Here is an 18813-nt window from a genome sequence, read left to right on the forward strand (position 1 = left end):
TGGTTCAGGCAGTGGTGCTATAAGGAGGGCTTTGGGATGTATGACCACTGGGAAGCCTTCATGGACAGAGGACTGTTCTCTTGGGATGGACTTCACCTGAATAGGGAGGGAAATAGACTTCTAGGATGGAGGCTAGCACAATGGATTAAGAGAGCTTTAAACTAGGAATTTGGGGGAGATGGTTGGGAGATGTCCAGGTAATCTCCATGCCGGATTTTAACATTGAGAGGGAAGAAAACGAAGTAAGAAAGGATACAGCCGTGGGTAGGAGAATGGACAAAAGGAGGAAGGGTAGTGTAGATACCAGTCTAATAGGTGATACTGGCAGTAGAATGTCTGTGCCTAATCGGGTAAAGAATGTGAGTTAGGCCAAACAGCAAAAATTAAGATGTTTGCACACTAATGCGAGGAGCCTAGGTAACAAAATGGAGGAACTAGAGCTATTGGTGCAGGAAGTGAAACCAGATATTATAGGGATAACAGAAACATGGTGGAATAGTAGTCATGACTGGAGTACAGGTATTGAAGGGTATGTGCTGTTTAGGAAAGACAGAAATAAAGGCAAAGGTGGTGGAGCAGCATTATATATCAGGTAGACTGTAAAGAAATAAGAAGCGATGGAATGGATAAAACAGTCTGTCTGGGCAAAAATCACATTGGGGAAAAAAGCTACTAGAGCCTCGCCTGGGACAGTGCTTGGGGTGTGGTATAGACCGCCGGGATCCGATATGGATAGTGACCTCTTTAATGTTTTTAATGAAGTAAATACTAATGGGAATTGTGTGATCATGGGTGACTTTAACTTCCCAGATATAGACTGGAGAACAAGTGCTAGTAATAATAATAGGGTTCAGATTTTCCTGGATGCGATAGCTGACGGATTCCTTCACCAAGTAGTTGCTGAACCGACAAGAGGGGATGCCATTTTAGATTTGGTTTTGGTGAGTAGTGAGGACCTCATAGAAGAAATGGGTTGTAGGGGACAACCTTGGTTTGAGCAATCATGAGCTAATTCAGTTCAAACTAAATGGAAGGATAAACAAAAATAGATCTGTGACTAGGGTTTTTGATTTCAAAAGGGCTGACTTTAAAAAATTAAGGAAATTAGTTAGGGAAGTGGATTGGACTGAAGAACTTGTGGATCTAAAGGTGGAAGAGGCCTGGAATTACTTCAAGTCAAGGTTGCAGAAACTATCAGAAGCCTGCATCCCAAGAAAGGGGAAAAAATTCATAGGCAGGAGTTGTAGACCAAGCTGGATCAGCAAGCATCTCAGAGAGGTGATTAAGAAAAAGCAGAAAGCCTACAAGGAGTGGAAGATGGGAGGAATCAGCAAGGAAAGCTACCTTATTGAGGTCAGAACATGTAGGGATAAAGTGAGAAAGGCCAAAAGCCATGTAGAGTTGGACCTTGCAAAGGGAACTGAAACCAACAGTAAAAGGTTCTATAGCCATATAAATAAGAAGAAAATAAACAAATAAGAAGTGGGACCGCTAAACACTGAGGATGGAGTGGAGGTTAAGGATAATCTAGGCATGGCCCAATATCTAAACAAATACTTTCCCTCAGTCTTTAATGAGGCTAATCAGGAGCTTAGGGATAATGGTAGGATGACAAATGGGAATGAGGATATGGAGGTAGATATTACCACATCGGAGGTAGAAACCAAACTCGAACAGCTTAATGGGACTAAATTGGGAGGCCCAGATAATCGTCATCCAAGAATATTAAAGGAACTGGCACATGAAATTGCAAGCCCATTAGCAAGAATTTTTAATGAATCTGTAAACTCAGGGGTTGTACCGTATGACTAGAGAATTGCTAACATAGTTCCTATTTTTAAGAAAGGGAAAAAAGTGATCTGGGTGACTACAGGCCTGTTAGTTTGACATCTGTAGTATGCAAGGACTTGGAAAAAAATTTTGAAGGAGAAAGTAGTTAAGGACATTGAGGTCAGTGGTAACTGGGACAAAATATAACATGGTTTTACAAAAGGTAGATCGTGCCAAACCAACCTGATCTCCTTCTTTGAGAAGGTAACAAATTTTTTGGACAAAGGAAACACAATGGATCTAATTTACCTCCATTTCAGTAAGGCATTGGATACAGTTCCACATGGGGAATTATTAGCTAAATTGGAAAAGATGGGGATCAATATGAAAATTGAAAGGTGGATAAGGAATTGGTTAAAGGGGAAACTACAATGGGTCATACTGAAAGGTGAACTGTCAGGCTGGAGGGAGGTTACTAGTGGAGTTCCTCAGGGATCGGTGTTGGGACCAATCTTATTTAATCTTTTTATTACTGACCTTGGCACAAAAAGTACTAAACCTGATTGATTTTTCATTGTTCTTAAGATCCAAGGGTTTGGGTCTATGTTCACCTGTACCAATTGGTGAGGATTATTATCAAGCCTTCCCCAGGAAAGGGGGTGTAGGGCTTGGGGGGATATTTTGGGGAAAGACATCTCCAAGTGGTCTCTTTCCCTGTTCTTTGTTTAAAACGCTTGGTGGTGGCAGCATACTGTTCAAGGACAAGGCAAAGTTTCTACCTTGGGGAAGTTTTTAACCTAAGCTGGTAAGAATAAGCTCAGGGGGTCTTTCATGCAGGTCCCCACATCTGTACCCTAGAGTTCAGAGTGGGGAAGGAACCTTAACATGGTGGCAGAGTAGGTGGGATCATTTTGAACCAGAAGCACAGCAGGATTTTAAAAGGTTTTGTAAAAGGTGATTGCAGCTGTTGATTCTGTCTCTCTGCCTGGGGGACAGAGCATCAGGCATAACAAAAAGATTTTTCTGTAGGCTGAGAACAGCTATCAGAGACAAAAGGTATCAGGTCACAGGACAGCAAAATTTTACAAGCCAGGATTTTTTTTGTTTTCTTTCTAACTCTCGGGTGTAAAGTTAGTTAAAAACAGAGAGGTTAGGATGATAGAATGCAATGTTCAACAAAAGCTGGAATTAGCCAGATTTGAGGCTGACGAAAGACAAAAGGAACATGAAAGACGGGTAGAACTCAAACAGATGAAAATGGAGGCAAAAGAAATGGAGGCTGCCCACAGGAGAGAAATGGAGGCAAAGGAAAAAGAAATGGAGGAGAAGGAAAAAGAGAGGAAGCATGCACTGGAGATGGAGAAGGCAAAGGCTCAGCAGAATATACCTAATAACCCTAACAATTCTTCCCCAACAATCCACAAATGGGAGCGACTATGTCCACAGTATGATGAATCCAGTGATATTGCTGAATATTTTCTCACCTTTGAGAGACTGTGCACACTCCATCAAATTCCTGAAGCTCACAAGATGACCACATTGGTTGCAAAATTGACTGGAAGAGCTCTGGACATATTCAATAAGATGCCTATTGGGGAGGCTTCTGACTATAATACACTCAAGGATATGGTTTTAAAAAAATTTCAAGTTATACCTGAAACTTACAGAGTAAAATTTAGAGCCCTTAAGAGAGGACATGGATGAAGTAATGTGGCTTATGTAAACCAGATGACAGATCTGTTTGATAAATGGCTCAACGGACGGGATGTAACTAGCTTTGGAGGAATACGGAATTTGATGATACAGGAGCAATTCCTGAATATGTCCAAGGATGATATAAAACAGTGTTTATGGGATAAGAAAATGGACTCAGCAGGAAGTCTTGCTTCTTATGCTGATAAATACGAGCAGTCCCAGACCACCAGAGAGACAGGGCAAGCCAGAACAAAATGGGTGGAGGGAGGAGAGAGGAACAACCCTGGTCACAGTTGGAGTGGATACCAGAAGGGACAACCTCAGACTACACCCTACTACGGGGGGGCAGCCCAAGGCCCAAACTACACCCCAAGAAACACTCCAGACACTTTATTGTCCCCCCACACCATTCTCCAGCAACCCACCTCACCCCAGTGACCAGTCAGCTGGGTGATGTTTTAAATGTAACAAGCCGGGGCATGTAAAGGCCAACTGCCCCAAGAACCCCAACAGACTACAGATCATTGCACCAGAATCACACCAGAGACCCTCAGGCCCAGATGCCTCCCAGATACCCTCAGAGCGGAGGGAAACTGTGAGTGTGTGCGGGAAGAAAGGTCACAGCATGGAGGGACAGCGGAGCACAAGTGTCTGCTATCCATGCTTCCTTAGTGGACCCCAATTTAATCGACCCAGAGGTACAAGTGACGATTCAACCCTTCAAGTCAAAGTCTTTTGACTTGCCTAGCCAAGTTGCCGGTCCAGTACAAGGGCTGGTCAGGAACGTGGACTTTTGCAGTCTATGATGATTATCCCATCCCCATGCTGTTGGGGGAAGACTTGGCCAATCATGTAAACCTAGCCAAGAGAATGGAAATGGTCACCCACAGCCAGGCTAAGCAAGCTGTCACAACTAGCTCTGTTCCGGAAACTTCTACCAGGACCTGGTCAGAGGTGATGGAACCGGACCCCATGTCAACGTCTGCAACAGCAGTAGCGGATCCAGTCCCAGAGACCCAGATAGAGCCAGTCCCAGAACCAGAACCGGTGGAACAATGAGCACCAGAACCATTGCCAGCACTGAATCCAGTACTTGCAACCCCAACACCAGAGGACCCCACCGAACCTGCACTGGCAGCAGCAGATAACCCTACACAAGAGTCTCAGCCGGAGCCTGAAACCCAACATAGTGCACCAGCGGAGAGCGGTTCAACGGAAACAGTCAACGGAAACAGCCCCATCACCTGCATCGCTTCCAGAAGGACCAAGCCCACGTCCACAATTCAGTGAGGAACTGATGTCTCCAACATCAAGGGAACAGTTCCAGACTGAACAGGAAGCAGATGAAAGCCTCCAGAGAGCTTGGACGGCGGCACAGAGCAACCCACCACCTCTCAGCTTTTCTAACTGATCCAGGTTTGTTGTAGAAAGAGGACTTTTATACCAGGAAACTCTTTCTGGTGGACACCAGGAAGACTGGCATCCTCAGAGACAGTTGGTAGTTCCAACTAAGTACCAGGTAAAGCTATTAAGCTTAGCCCATGATCATCCTAGTGGCCATGCTGGGGTGAACAGAACCAAAGACCATTTGGGAAAGTCGTTCCACTGGGAGGGAATGGGCAAGGATGTTTCTACCTATGTCCAGTCTTGTGAGGTGTGCCAAAGGGTGGGAAAACCCCAAGACCAGGTCAAAGCCCCTCTCCAGCCACTCCCCATCATTGAGGTTCCATTTCAGCGAGTAGCTGTGGATATTCTGGGTCCTTTTCTGAAAAAGACACCCAGAGGAAAGCAGTACATACTGACTTTCATGGATTTTGCCACCCGATGGCCGGAAGCAGTAGCTCTAAGCAACAGCAGGCTAAAAGTGTGTGCCAGGCACTAAAAGATATTTTTGCCAGGGTAGTTTGGCCCTCTGACATCCTCACAGATGCAGGGACTAATTTCCTGGCAGGAACTATGGAAAGCCTTTGGGAAGCTCATGGGGTGAATCACTTGGTTGCCATCCCTTACCACCATCAAACAAATGGCCTGGTGGAGAAGTTTAATGGAACTTTGGGGGCCATGATATGTAAATTCATAAATGAGCACTCCAATGATAGGGACCTAGTGTTGCAGCAGTTGCTCTTTGCCTACAGAGCTGTACCACATCCCAGTTTAGGATTTTCACCATTTGAACTTGTATGTGCCTGCGAGGTTAAGGGGCCATTACAGTTGGTGAAGTAGCAATGGGAGGGGTTTACACCTTCTCCAGGAACTAACATTCTGGACTTTGTAACCAACCTATAAAACACCCTCTGAACCTCTTTAGCCCTTGCTAAAAAAAACCTACAGGATGCTGAAAAAGAGCAAAAAGCCTGGTATGATAAACATGCCAGAGAGCGTTCCTTCAAAGTAGGGGACCAGGTCATGGTCTTAAAGGCACTCCAGGCCCATAAAATGGAAGTGTCGTGGGAAGGGCCATTCATGGTCCAAGAGCACCTGGGAGCTGTTAATTATCTCATAGTATTCCCCACCCAACCGAAAGCCTAAGGTGTACCATATTAATTCTCTAAAGCCCTTTTATTCCAGAGAATTAAAGGTTTGTCAGTTTACAGCCCAGGGAGGAGATGACGCTGAGTGGCCTGAAGGTGTCTACTACGAAGGGAAAAGGGATGGTAGCGTGGAAGAGGTGAACCTCTCCATGACCCTTGGGCGTATGCGGCAACAGCAGATCAAGGAGCTGTGCACTAACTATGCACCGACGTTCTCAGACTCCCCAGGACTGACTGAACGGGTATACCACTCCATTGACACAGGTAATGCTTGCCCAATTAGAGCCCAACCTTAACGGGTGTCTCCTCAAGCTAAAACTGCTATAGAACGGGAGATATACTACAGATGGGTGTAATCTGCCCCTCTGGCAGTGCATGGGCATCTCCAGTGGTTCTAGTTCCCAAACCAGATGGGGAGATACCGTGGACTTAATGCAAGAAGGACCGAATCAAGAGTTCCATCCTGTCGTGTTTCTCAGACAGAAGCTGTCTGAGAGGGAAAGCCACTGCTCAATCACTGAAAAGGAATGTTACGCCATTGTCTACGCTCTGGAAAAGCTACGCCCATATGTTTGAGGACGGCGTTTCCACCTGCAAACTGACCATGCTGTGGTACAGTGGCTTCATACCACCAAGGGAAATAACAAAAAACTTATCGGTGGAGTTTAGCTCTCCAAGATTTTGATTTTGACATACAACACATTTCAGGAGCTTCTAATAAAGTGGCTGATGCACTCTCCCTTGAAAGTTTCCCAGAATCTACTGGTTAAAATCGTCCTTAAGATGTGGAAAATATTGTTAGTCTTTATACAGTTAGTAGTATATTTTAGAGGTGCATGTGTCTTATTAACTCTGTTTTCTCCTAGAGCTCCAGGAAGAAATCACAACCAGTGTTTCACCCTATCTGTGATTTGGGGGGCATGTCATAAATATAAAGGAAAGGGTAACTACCTTTCTGTATACAGTGCTATAAAATCCCTCCTGGCCAAAGGCAAAACCCTTTCACCTGTAAAGGGTTAAGAAGCTAAGGTAACCTCGCCGGCACCTGACCCAAAATGACCAATGAGGGGACAAGATACTTTCAAATCTAGAGGGGGGCGGGGAACAAAGGGTTCTATCTGTCTCTGTAATGCTTTTGCTGGGAACAGATCAGAAATGCAAGCCTTCCAACTCCTGTTAAGTTAGTAAGTAATCTAGCTAGAAAATGCGTTAGATTTTCTTTTGTTCAATGGCTGGTAAAATAAGCTGTGCTGGAGGGATTGTATATTCCTGTTTTTGTGTCTTTTTGTAACTTAAGGTTTTGCCTAGAGGGATTGTCTATGTTTTGAATCTGATTACCCTGTAAGGTATTTACCATTCTGATTTTACAGAGGTGATTCTTTTACCTTTTCTTTAATTAAAATTCTTCTTTTAAGAACCTGATTGATTTTTCATTGTTCTTAAGATCCAAGGGTTTGGGTCTATGTTCACCTGTACCAATTGGTGAGGATTATTATCAAGCCTTCCCCAGGAAAGGGGGTGTAGGGCTTGGGGGAATATTTTGGGGGAAGACATCTCCAAGTGGTCTCTTTCCCTGTTCTTCGTTTAAAACACTTGGTGGTGGCAGCATACTGTTCAAGAACAAGGCAAAGTTTCTACCTTGGGGAAGTTTTTAACCTAAGCTGGTAAGAATAAGCTCAGGGAGTCTTTCATGCAGGTCCCCACATCTGTATCCTAGAGTTCAGAGTGGGGAAAGAACCTTGACATGCCCAATGGCCTGTGATGGGATGCTAGATAGGGTGGGATCTGAGTTACTACAGAGAATTCTTTCCTGGGTGTCTAGCTGGTGAGTCTTGCCCACATGCTCAGCGTTTAGCTGATGGCCATATTTGGGGTCGGGAAGGAATTTCCTCCAGGGCAGATTGGCAGAGGCCCTGGGGGTGTTTTGCCTTCCTCTGCAGCGTGGGGCACGGGTCACTTCCTGGAGGATTCTCTGCTCCTTGAAGTCTTTAAGCCACAGTTTGAGGTCTTCAATAGCTCAGACATAGGTCAGGGTTTGTTACAGGAGTGGGTGGGTGAGATTCTGTGGCCTGCGTTGTGCAGGAGGTCAAACTAGATGATCATAATGGTCCCTTCTGACCTTAAAGTCTATGATTCTATATCAAGTGTGTGACTGATTTATTAATTTATAGGAACCAATCTCCATACAGATCATGTGCTATCCATGTGCCACACATCTGTCATCCATTACATATCATTCACTTCCCTTCTATTCCCTTATCTACTAGCTACATATTTACAAGGCTACTGTGACTATTGCTGTGAATTCATGTCTTGTTCAGTGTTTCATTTCCTTGTTTGGAATAGGCTGACACATGGTGCCTAGTGTTGTTCTTTGAATGGCTGCCCCGACCAGCAAGCAATTAGCGATAGGATGGGTGAAAGTAGGAGAAACCTTCCTGAGGAAGAGGATACAGTTTGCCTATGTTTTTAGATATTGACTGAACTGATGTTGGGTTGGACCAAATAAGTTTTGCAGGTTGTGGTAAACCAATCAACAAAGGTAGAGGAACTCTGGAGGACAAGTGGGAACCAAGAATATTCAATAGAGAAGGAGAAATTTTGAAGTCAAGGTTTGTAACTTTAAAATAGCCGCCATCCTTTCAATCAATTCTTGGAAGCTACTGCTTCCACAGATGGAGAGTAAGTAGTAGTTTTTTAAGTCCTTTACTTGGTCTCATGTGTTCTCAGTAAGATGCATAATACAGATCCAGTCAATAAAGCCAATGTGACCAAGGCCATTCTGGCCAGGATTCAGTCATCAGATCCGATTCATACTCTTGACAGGATCTTGAGTCCCAATATCTCTTGTTATGATCAGGCAGATGAGAAGGAGCCAATGGTACCAGCTGATCTGAACTGGATATTACTCAGATAATGGTTCTGATCCTGGATCTGATAGTGAGAGTAGAGGTGACAGCAGTGGATCTTATAGAACGGATCATAGAGATAATATATGTGGAGATCCCAAATGTGTCTTGGGAAGTGGAACTGGAGGTGAAATCACCATTCCTCTCTTCTCTTATTCTCTGGAGGTAAGGAAAGGCATGCTGAAGAAGAGCTCCTCTTATTTGTTCTTGATCTTTTTTGTGCATCTGAGATTGCTAAGGACTCAAGAGGGCTGGATCTGAGCCATTTCTGTGAGAGAATAAATAGGAGGATTGGAACCAGAATGTTGCACAAGAGTGGTTCTCACTGGCTATGGTTGCACTCTGTAAGCCGCAGGCTTAAGGGTAGCTTCCCAAGTACTTGAAACTGGCAAAGTACCTTGATTACACACTGATTCCAAAGACTTTGATGCCTGTATCTTAGCTCTGCTCACAGAATTTTTATGTGCCATAATCTTATTCAGATTCATAGACTCTGGATCTGATGAATTTTCCATTCTTGGAATAGTTCTACTAACAGAGGTGGTTTCCATAGGTAGATTTCTCTCATCTTGTCTCAGATCTGCAGACCTGGAGACCTTCTTAGCCTCATTCTTCCCTTTCTCTGAAGGTGGCACAGCCGATGCTGCTGGAGTTGAAGGTGCCCTCAGAATGGACAGAGGTCATTATGTTTCTGTTTATCTTTCTGATCTGAAGGACCTAGAGCTAAAGATGGTCTGGACTTATCCCCTGGATCTGATGTCTTCTCAGATCCCTCTGAGCTGACAAATGCCTCCTGAAGGAGTACATGCAATCTATTCTGTCTCCCCTTCTTAGCTCTCAGAGTAAACATGATGCAGATTGAGCACCTTGATGGAGATTGTCTCTCTCTGAAGTAAGCACGGCATCAGGAATGTGCATCTGAGGCCAGAAACATCTTGGGTAGGAGACACAATGTTTGAATCCAGGGTTCTTCTTCAGCTCCACTGTTTGAATTTTTCCATTAAAATGTGTACTGTAAAACTAAACTACCCTACCTATGTAAACTAGAAACTAACTACAATCCTTAACTCTAACTTCATAACTACTAGAGGGCTTTTAAAGGATCAGAGCAAAAGTCCAGAAAGGTTCAGAGTCCATCATTGCAGGCCGCAGGAAGGAATTGGAGTGGCTATGGATCGCTGTGGCCCTTTGTATAGCCTGGCCCCTAGAATTTTCAGGACAACTGAAGCGGGCTCTGAGCACTGCTAGCTAGGTTTCATTGTCAGAGTGGCTTGGCTGATACATTTCACAAGTGGTAATATGCAGAGGCCACTGGGAGGAGAACTGTTCTTTCTTTCTTTCTTTCTTTCTTTCTTTCTGAGATTGGCTTCTTACTTCACTGTACTACTTTGGTGTATAAGGAATTATTTTATGTAGTATATTTCTTTATTACTGTAAATTTATGGGTGAATGACCATACCTTTTAAAGTTTAATGCTTCAAAAAAATTTCTGGTCATTTTCCACCGTAATTAGGCTACCATTATTCCACTGGTAGCTGGAGGTTTGTTAATGCAATTCAAATTTACCTAGGAGCTAGTGGTTTGTTTGTCTATGCTATTCTCCTTAGAGGCTGTTTCAAAGTATAATCCCCACTTCCCATACTGCTCAGCATAATGTGGATGATTCAGTTTTTGTATTCATTTAAAGTTAAACATCTTTGTAAGGAGTTTCTTTAAACCAACTGAAAATAGTTTGAGGAACTGAACTTTAGTAATCTTTATTTCATTTGCAACCCAAAATCTCAGAGCTACATTTGTGAACTCAGAAAGAAAAAAGGTAATAAAATTTCCTAATATACATCTGTAGTGTCAAAAATTCTTACTATCCTTAACATAATTTTGTTATTGGAGCAATTTGGATCATTTTTAATCTTGGTATTGGTCTCTTGGTATTCTGATATATACCATGTTTCCCTGTGTTGTGACTTTTTGCCCCTGTCTTCAGACTACAAGAAGTTATAGTTTATAACCCACTCAAAAGTTCTTAGCTTCTCAATAGGGTAATGGTAAGTTAGGCTTATTTTCAGGTGTTGTGTATATATTCTGGGTAAGCAACTGTGACTTTTTTTAACTCATTCAAATTAAGTGAGGGTGTTACCCAGGATTCTCTCAAACCAAAGCTCGGAGTAACTGTACTCTTTCGAGATAGTGTCAAGAACAAATCAGTGGGTGACACACTGCATCCGTCTGATTAAAGTTTGGCACAAACCCAAAGTGCTTTCATCCAAAATTACTATTTTATTAGATCTCAAGCACAAAGATATGCAAAATGTTAAAGCGCCCCCAAATAATAGTTACCCACGGTCTGAAGGGGTCTCGAGTGGTCAGATGACAAAGTTCAAGTGGCCAGTTGAATGCCTGTCACTTTGGATTCCAAGAGATGTCCAGAAGGTCAAATCCAAATTCCTCAGACCTGTCTACCCCTTTTAGATTAGTAACTACTACAATTATATCAACAACATGTCAATCAAAGAAAAACCATTAAGCAAGCACTTTTTAAGCTGTTAGTCCTGCAGCTGTCTTTCACACAACAACAGTCCAAAGATATCTCTAGACTTCCTGTTTTTTTAAAAGATACAATTTCAGCACTTTCAAAGAAAGCTTAAACAGGAAGGCAAGCAGGGTCATGCCCAACTCCCATGGTCACTCAGCTCCCACCTTCCAGCTCATTTAGTTATGCTAAGGCTGCTACAAAGGCCTACTGGCTAGCTTAGCTACTTTTAGCAATGAGCACATTAATTGATATTCCAGTTACTGGCAATTGCCTAAAAACATTAGGCATTCTGCTGGTTGTCAAAATGTCTTCTAACAAAAGGAGCACACAAGAAAGGGCTGTTTAGTTTCAAGCTGTAAATTTATAAAACAATTCTGATTTCCAAGTGAGCCTCAGGCAAAGTCTCCAAAGTTTTTAATGTAAAAGTGAGAAAAACTATGGACCAAATTCTGCAACCACTAAAGTCAGAATTTGGCCTTAAATTTGTATCCATCAACAGATGCGGTAGTAGTGACTGAAAAATACAAAGACCGTTCAGCACAGTCATGTCACCCTGCAGTAACTTCCCTGGTTTTATTCTATCTACTTTGTCTGTTCTATGTCTGGATAACTCCATTTATTGTGAGGCTGTTGAAGTAGGGTGACGTTGAGCCTGGGATGGTTTGGGGGGTGGGGGGGGAGAAATAGAAAGGAAAAGAAAAAACAAGAGGGGAAGAGCAGGTGGCAGTTTCCTTCCTGGAGTGCTGCTGCAAGCAGGCTAAACAGACAGTGGTAGAAACAGCTGGTGAAGTCTGGAGGGAGGTTGGCCAGCACTGGGAGAGAGGCAAGTAGTGAGCAAGGCAGCAACCAGGACAGGAAAGAAGGGATGCAGTAAGTGGAGAGCCAGGGTGTACTGGGAGACTTTGGCAAAGCAGTAAAGTGCCTGAAACCACTATGGCTTATTGCTAAAAGCAGCCAAGTCAGCAGGCTGTAAATTGGCCATTCAGCAGTCTCAGTTTAACCCAGGCAGGAGGGGAGGGTTTTTTTTGGGTGCCACAGAGAGGGCAGCTTGACCCCGTGTCCTTCCTGATAAGAATTGTGTTGAAGTTGCTGATACATGCATTTTAGAAGAGCAGGATGTGCCCCAGGAATGTCTATTGGGGCCTCAAGGCCGCAAACGCTGGGAAAACCCACACCTGGTTAATGGATAATCAGAAGGAGCCTCTTGCTTGCTCATTGGAACTGCTTGCTTAACAAGTTTTCTTTAAGGGACACGTCATTCTATTATTAATGTATAAATAAGTAGGAAAAGTTTGAGGTAGTAGGACTCTTCAGGACTGGACTCTCCCTCTGGATGCATCTTGTGTTCCCCACTGGCAGACTGGCTGCTGCTGTGCCACTCGAGAGCCACACTCAGCTTTGGTAATTATCAAGGGTTAGGGGTGTTTTACTAACCTGTTGCATATGTGTGTATAAGTGCTTGAGACTAAGTAAAGTTAAGCTTTAAGTGAAAGCAGTCTTGTGTTGTCCTGTTTGTGCCAGCCATCTATCGGTCGGACGGCTGTGTCTCCCCTGATTTATTTCCTGACACCACCTCGCACAGAGTAAAAGTTACCAAGAGCTTTGGGTTGAAAGAACCCTGGGTAACAAGTGTATGGGACTCCAGTGGCTCAGGTGTGTCATTGAAGCGGTCCTAGGAACAGAGCTGAAATGGAATATGGCCCGTTCAGGAGGGACAGGAAAGACAGAGATACTAGGAAAGTAGGGATAATCACAAAAGGGACAGGACCTGGGAAAAGGAAAGACAGTGGTATAAGGGGAAAAGAGGAAATGTTAAAAGAAGAACAGTATAGCTAAACGCGGAAAAATAGCTAAAGAGTCTCTAAGTAATCTAAGAAATTATTAGAAAAACATTGTTAGAAAACTCTGAGAAAAGTAAAGAAAGAATAAAATGTGAACGAAATAAGATGTAATAAAAGAGAAACTGTAATTAAAGAGAAACAGACTTAAGAAATATGGAAAAAGTGAGCTGTAGCAAAAGTAAGAAAGTAGTAAGGACTTTAAAACAAAACATCCAGACAGAATCTTAAGGTGATGTGACAGGAATAGAGAAATTGCCAGAGAGGAAAGGAACTATAAGCCAGAAAGTAACAGAGGAATAATCAATCTTCTTCAATCAAGAAGCCAACACATCACATCAAGGAACAGAACCCTTTATTTAAGCTGGAACTCAAAACAGTAAACAAAGATTGCACAAGAGGATTGCTAAGGATATAACTAAACATCCTAAGAACTCTTCCTTCATATGTTGGGCTTCCAGAGGCTGAAAACTGAGAAACTGAAAAGTGAACTTATAACAGTGGGGTTTATGTTCTAGAGCATTGTATTCTCTAATTCAAAATTCCGCTATTTCATAAATGTAAATTATTACCTATACATTTAATTATGTTTAATTAAGATAATAGTAGTTACTATACAGGTAGATAACAGTAATAGTTTATGGTGTAATCCCAAGTAGTTCCTGCGAAAACAACTAACTCTGATTTACTAGTGATTATTTCCCACTTAACTGATTTCTCCTTTATCCCAGCTGATTGAGATAAAACATAATTTGGCCTCTGCCTCTCTTTATTGCTCTGTTTCAGAACTCTACTCCATTGAACTCATTATACTGATTATGACATCTCCAGTTTTTTCAGATATGTAATATGTAGCCACAATTAAAAAATGCTGAAGATATGTGTGTGTGTTTGATTGGGTTTAATTTTCAAAATATGAATTATGTAATGAGTTTAATGTACCATAATGATCTGTACTGGTTATGTTTATTGCAGGCCTACAACTATATCTTAAACTGCTTACTGCAGTGAATGGGGGGAGAGAACAATGTGTTGAAATTCTGAAGAAAGGCAACTTACTGGGTGTTGCACCAGGTGGAGCTCGAGAATCATTCTTTAGTGATGAAAACTACGGTGTCTTGTGGGGTAATCGTAAAGGTTTTGCTCAAGTGGCCATAGATGCAAAAGTGGTGAGTGGTCTCCTGTGTGTGTGATGTAAATGTGTAACCCATTGATTGTTTTGTGTTATATGACCCTCTCTGTGCCTGAGTCATAAAGGATGCAAGACTAGCTACAGGACCTGGTCTGACACTTTCTCAGGATGCCTAGGAATATGAGTCACTTTGTTACCTCCCTGTCTCCAGCTAGAGAAAGAATTGCTTGTGCTTAACTGGGTTTCAGATCCCTGACACCACCAGTCTGTCAGTCACCCAAACAGTCTTCTTGAGGCAATGGGAGCCCTCACTATGGTTTGCAGGCTAATAGTAGGTGCATGCCAGTTCCCGAGCTGTTTTGAAGCATTCCCGTGTGATATCCAGCCCCTGTAACTAACCATTAACAGCAATACCTGGTTTGCTGTCTTCAAGAGGACAGCGTACATGCCAGCTTGTTTGATTCATGTGAGGATCGGCTCCCATATAATATCACAGCACCGAGATATATTTATAGTGAAAACAATCATACATTTACTATCAAAGGCTAAGATTTCAGGGACGGTGAGTAAGGATAATGATGGAAACAGAAAGGTTACATATAAAAGAAAATCCCTATATGCTTTCTAGAGACTAAACTTAACTTTAACAGGCTAACCATCTGTCTAAAAGCAGTCATTTCTCACCTAAATGTCCTTTACAGTGTTCCCAACCAGGGCAGGTTGGGATCTCATTTTCATGAATGTAATCATACTGCCCAATTACATCCTCAGATGCAGGAAAAAGTGGTGTCCTTTTTCCTTCTCCTTATATCCCTCCAAATCCATTGTTTGTCCCCCAAGTATGGATGACCTCTCTTTTCCTCCAAGGTTTATTCCCTGGTGTGCTGACTTCATGTTAACGTCACATCCTTATGTTGACTTGGTATGCAAACAGGGATTCCATTGTGTTGCTTCTAGAGATGTAAACTAATTGCAGTTAACTGACGCAATTAAAAAAAAATTAATCGCGATTAATTGCAGTTTTAATCGTACTGTTAAACAATAGAATACCAACTGACATTTATTAAATATTTTTGGATGTTTTTCTACATTTTCAGATATACTGATTTCGTTTACAAAGTGTACAGTGCTTACTTTATATTATTATTACAAATATTTGAAATGTAAAAAACAAAAGAAATAATATTTTTCAATTCACCTCATACAAATACCATAGTGCAATCTCTCTATTGTGAAAGTGCAATTTACAGATGTAGATTTTTTTTGGTTACATAAGTGCACTCAAAAGCAAAATAATGTAAAACTTCAGAGCCTACAAGTCCACTCAGTTGTACTTATTGGTCAGCCACTTGCTAAGACAAACAAGTTGTTTACATTTATGGGAGATAAAGCTGCGCCCTTCTCATTTACAATGTCACCTGAAAGTGAGAACAGGCATTTGCATGGCACTTTTGTAGCTGGCGTTGCAAGGTATTTATGTGCCAGATATGCTAAACAGTCATATGCCTCTTCATGCTTTGGCCACCATTCCAGAGGACATGCTTCCGTGCTGATGATGCTCGTTAAAAAAAAATGCGTTAATTAAATTCATTATTGAACTCCTCGGGGGAGAACTGAATGTCTCCTGCTCTGTGTTTTACCGACATTCTGCCATATATTTCATGTTATAGCAGTCTCAGATGATGACTCAGCACATGTTGTTACTTTTAAGAACACTTTCACTGCAGATTTGACAAGCCTCAAAGAAGGTACCAATGTGAGATTTCTAGAGATAGCTACTGCACTCAACCCAAGGTTTAAGAATCTGAAATGCCTGCCAAACTCTGAGAGGGACGAGGTGTGGAGCATGCTTTTAGAAGTCTTAAAAGAGCAACACTCTGATGTGAAAACTACAGAACCTGAGCCACCAAAAAAGAAAATCAACTTTCTGCTGGTAGCATCTGACTCAGATGATTAAAATGAATGTGCGTCAGTCTGCACTGCTTTGAATCGTTATCGAGCAGAACCCGTCATCAGCATGGATGCATGTCCTCTGGACTGGTGCTTGAAGCATGAAGGGACATATGATTCTTTAGTGCAGGGGTGGCCAAACTGTGGCTCGTGAGCCACATGTGGCTCTTTTACCATTAAAGTGCAGCTCGCAAGCCCGCCATGCAACCCCCCCTTGTGCACCTACCAGATTGGGAGGGGGGAGCTCAGGACCTCTTCCTTGCAGTGGGGTGGTGGAGTAAGCGCTTCTGTCCAGCAGGAAGGTGGGGCCTCGAAGCTTCAGCCCTGTGGGGTGCACCATCTCCTGGCAGATGTGCCCGGGCTCTCAAACTTCTGAAGCTTGTCTTATGCAGCTCGGAGAGCCAGTAAGTTTAGCCATCCCTGCTTTAGCACATCTGGCACATAAATATCTCACGACGCCGGCTACAGGAGTGCCATGTGAACACCTGTTCTCATTTCTGACGCTAAACTGGGAGGAGTGGTAGATTCGCTGGAGGGGAGGGATAGGATACACAGGGACCTAGACAAATTGGAGGATTGGGCCAAAAGAAATCTGATGAGGTTCAACAAGGACAAGTGCAGAGTCCTGCACTTTGGACGGAAGAATCCAATTCACCGCTACAGACTAGGGACCGAAAGGCTCGGCAGCAGTTTTGCAGAAAAGGACCTACGGGTTACAGTGGACGAGAAGTTGGATATGAGTCAACAGTGTGCCCTTGTTGCCAAGAAGGCCAATGGCATTTTGGGATGTATAAGTAGGGGTACTGCCAGCAGATCGAGGGACGTGATCGTTCCCCTCTATTCGACATTGGTGAGGCCTCATTTGGAGTACTGTGTCCAGTTTTGGGCCCCCCACTACAAGAAGGATGTGGAAAAATTGGAAAGAGTCCAGCGGAGGGCAACAAAAATGATTAGGGGACTGGAACACATGACTTATGAGGAGAGGCTGAGGGAACTGGGGATGTTTAGTCTTCAGAAGAGAAGAATGAGGGGGGATTTGATAGCTGCTTTCAACTACCTGAAAGAGGGTTCCAAAGGGGATGGCTCTAGACTGTTCTCAGTGGTAGTAGATGACAGAACGAGGAGTAATGGTCTCAAGTTGCAGTGGGGGAGATTTAGGTTGGATATTAGGAAAAAATTTTTCACTATGAGGGTGGTGAAACACTGGAATGCGTTACCTAGGGAGGTGGTGGAATCTCCTTCCCTAGAAGTTTTTAAGGTCAGACTTGACAAAGCCCTGGCTGGGATGATTTAGTCGGGGATCAGTACTGCTTTGAGCAGGGTGTTGGAGTAGATGACCTCCTGAGGTCCCTTCCAACCCTGATATTCTATGATTCTATGATTTCGAGGTGACATTGTAAACAAGAAGCTGGCAGCATTATCTCCTGCAAATGTAAACAAACTAGTTTGTCTGAGCGATTGGCTGAACAAGAAGTAGGACTGATCAGACTTGTAGGCTCTAAAGTTTCACATTGCTTTATTTTTGAGAGCAGTTTTTTGTATACAGTTTTACATTTGTAAGTTCAACTTTCATAATAAAGAGATTGCGCTACAGTATTTGTATTAGGTGAACTGAAAAATACTATTTCTTTTGTGTTTTACAGTGCAAATATTTATAATAAAAAATAAAGTGAGCACTGTACACTTTGTATTCTGTGTTGTAATTGAAATCAATATATTTGAAAATGTAGAAAACATCCAAAATATTTAAATAAATGCTATTCTATTGTTTAATAGTGCTATTAATGTGATTAATCATGATTAATTTTTTTAATCGTGCGGTTAATCACAATTAATTTTTTAATCACTTGACAGCCCTAATCAGAACCCTTTTAACCCTTTTAAATAAAAACCTACATTAAAACATTTACTCTATTGTAATCCCACAACCGTGTGAAGCTTTAGTAGAAGATATATTTTGTAAACCAGATTATTGTATATAAAAGAAATAGAATGGATCTCCCCCTAGAAAAGGAACAGTATTTAGGAGAGACTTAATTTGTATGCTTCAAACAGTGTTCCTCCAAGATTTCAGTTTAGGACGTAGCTAAGCCATTAAACAGTTTCAATGTATTCCCCGGGGGGCCCTATGTGATCCCAAATGGAGCATCTGATTCTGCAGTGGTCTGTGTGTTTGAACTGTTGTCTACATCAGAGTTTCCTATACCACATTTCACAGGTCAGAGACAAACTGTACCTGCCAATAGCGTCGGGGGATGGAGTGAGGGTGGCAGCTTCAGCAGATGTTACTGAGCATGCTCAGTCTGTGTGAACATGCTCAGTACAAGCCAAGCAGCAACTCTGGTGGGGCATATGACCCCGCATGCCTCCTCACTCATCACCTCTGGCACACAGAACTGGTAAAGTGGGTGAGGTATCATCTTTTATTAGACCAACTTCTGTTGGTGAGACAAGC

The 18813-nt window shown here is 42.6% G+C and overlaps 1 protein-coding gene across 1 annotated transcript in view; it reads left to right on the plus strand.

Annotated features, from left to right (window-relative positions):
• The window catches only part of LOC144260385 (DGAT1/2-independent enzyme synthesizing storage lipids-like), a 62633-nt gene that overhangs the window by 22268 nt on the left and 21552 nt on the right, over positions 1-18813 (plus strand). The window contains exon 3 of the mRNA XM_077808998.1: positions 14252-14445. Coding sequence (XP_077665124.1) covers positions 14252-14445 — 194 coding nt within the window. The remainder of the gene's footprint in view (positions 1-14251; positions 14446-18813) is intronic.

This window comes from Eretmochelys imbricata, chromosome 2, assembly GCF_965152235.1.
Source record: "Eretmochelys imbricata isolate rEreImb1 chromosome 2, rEreImb1.hap1, whole genome shotgun sequence".
NCBI lineage: Eukaryota > Metazoa > Chordata > Testudines > Cheloniidae > Eretmochelys > Eretmochelys imbricata.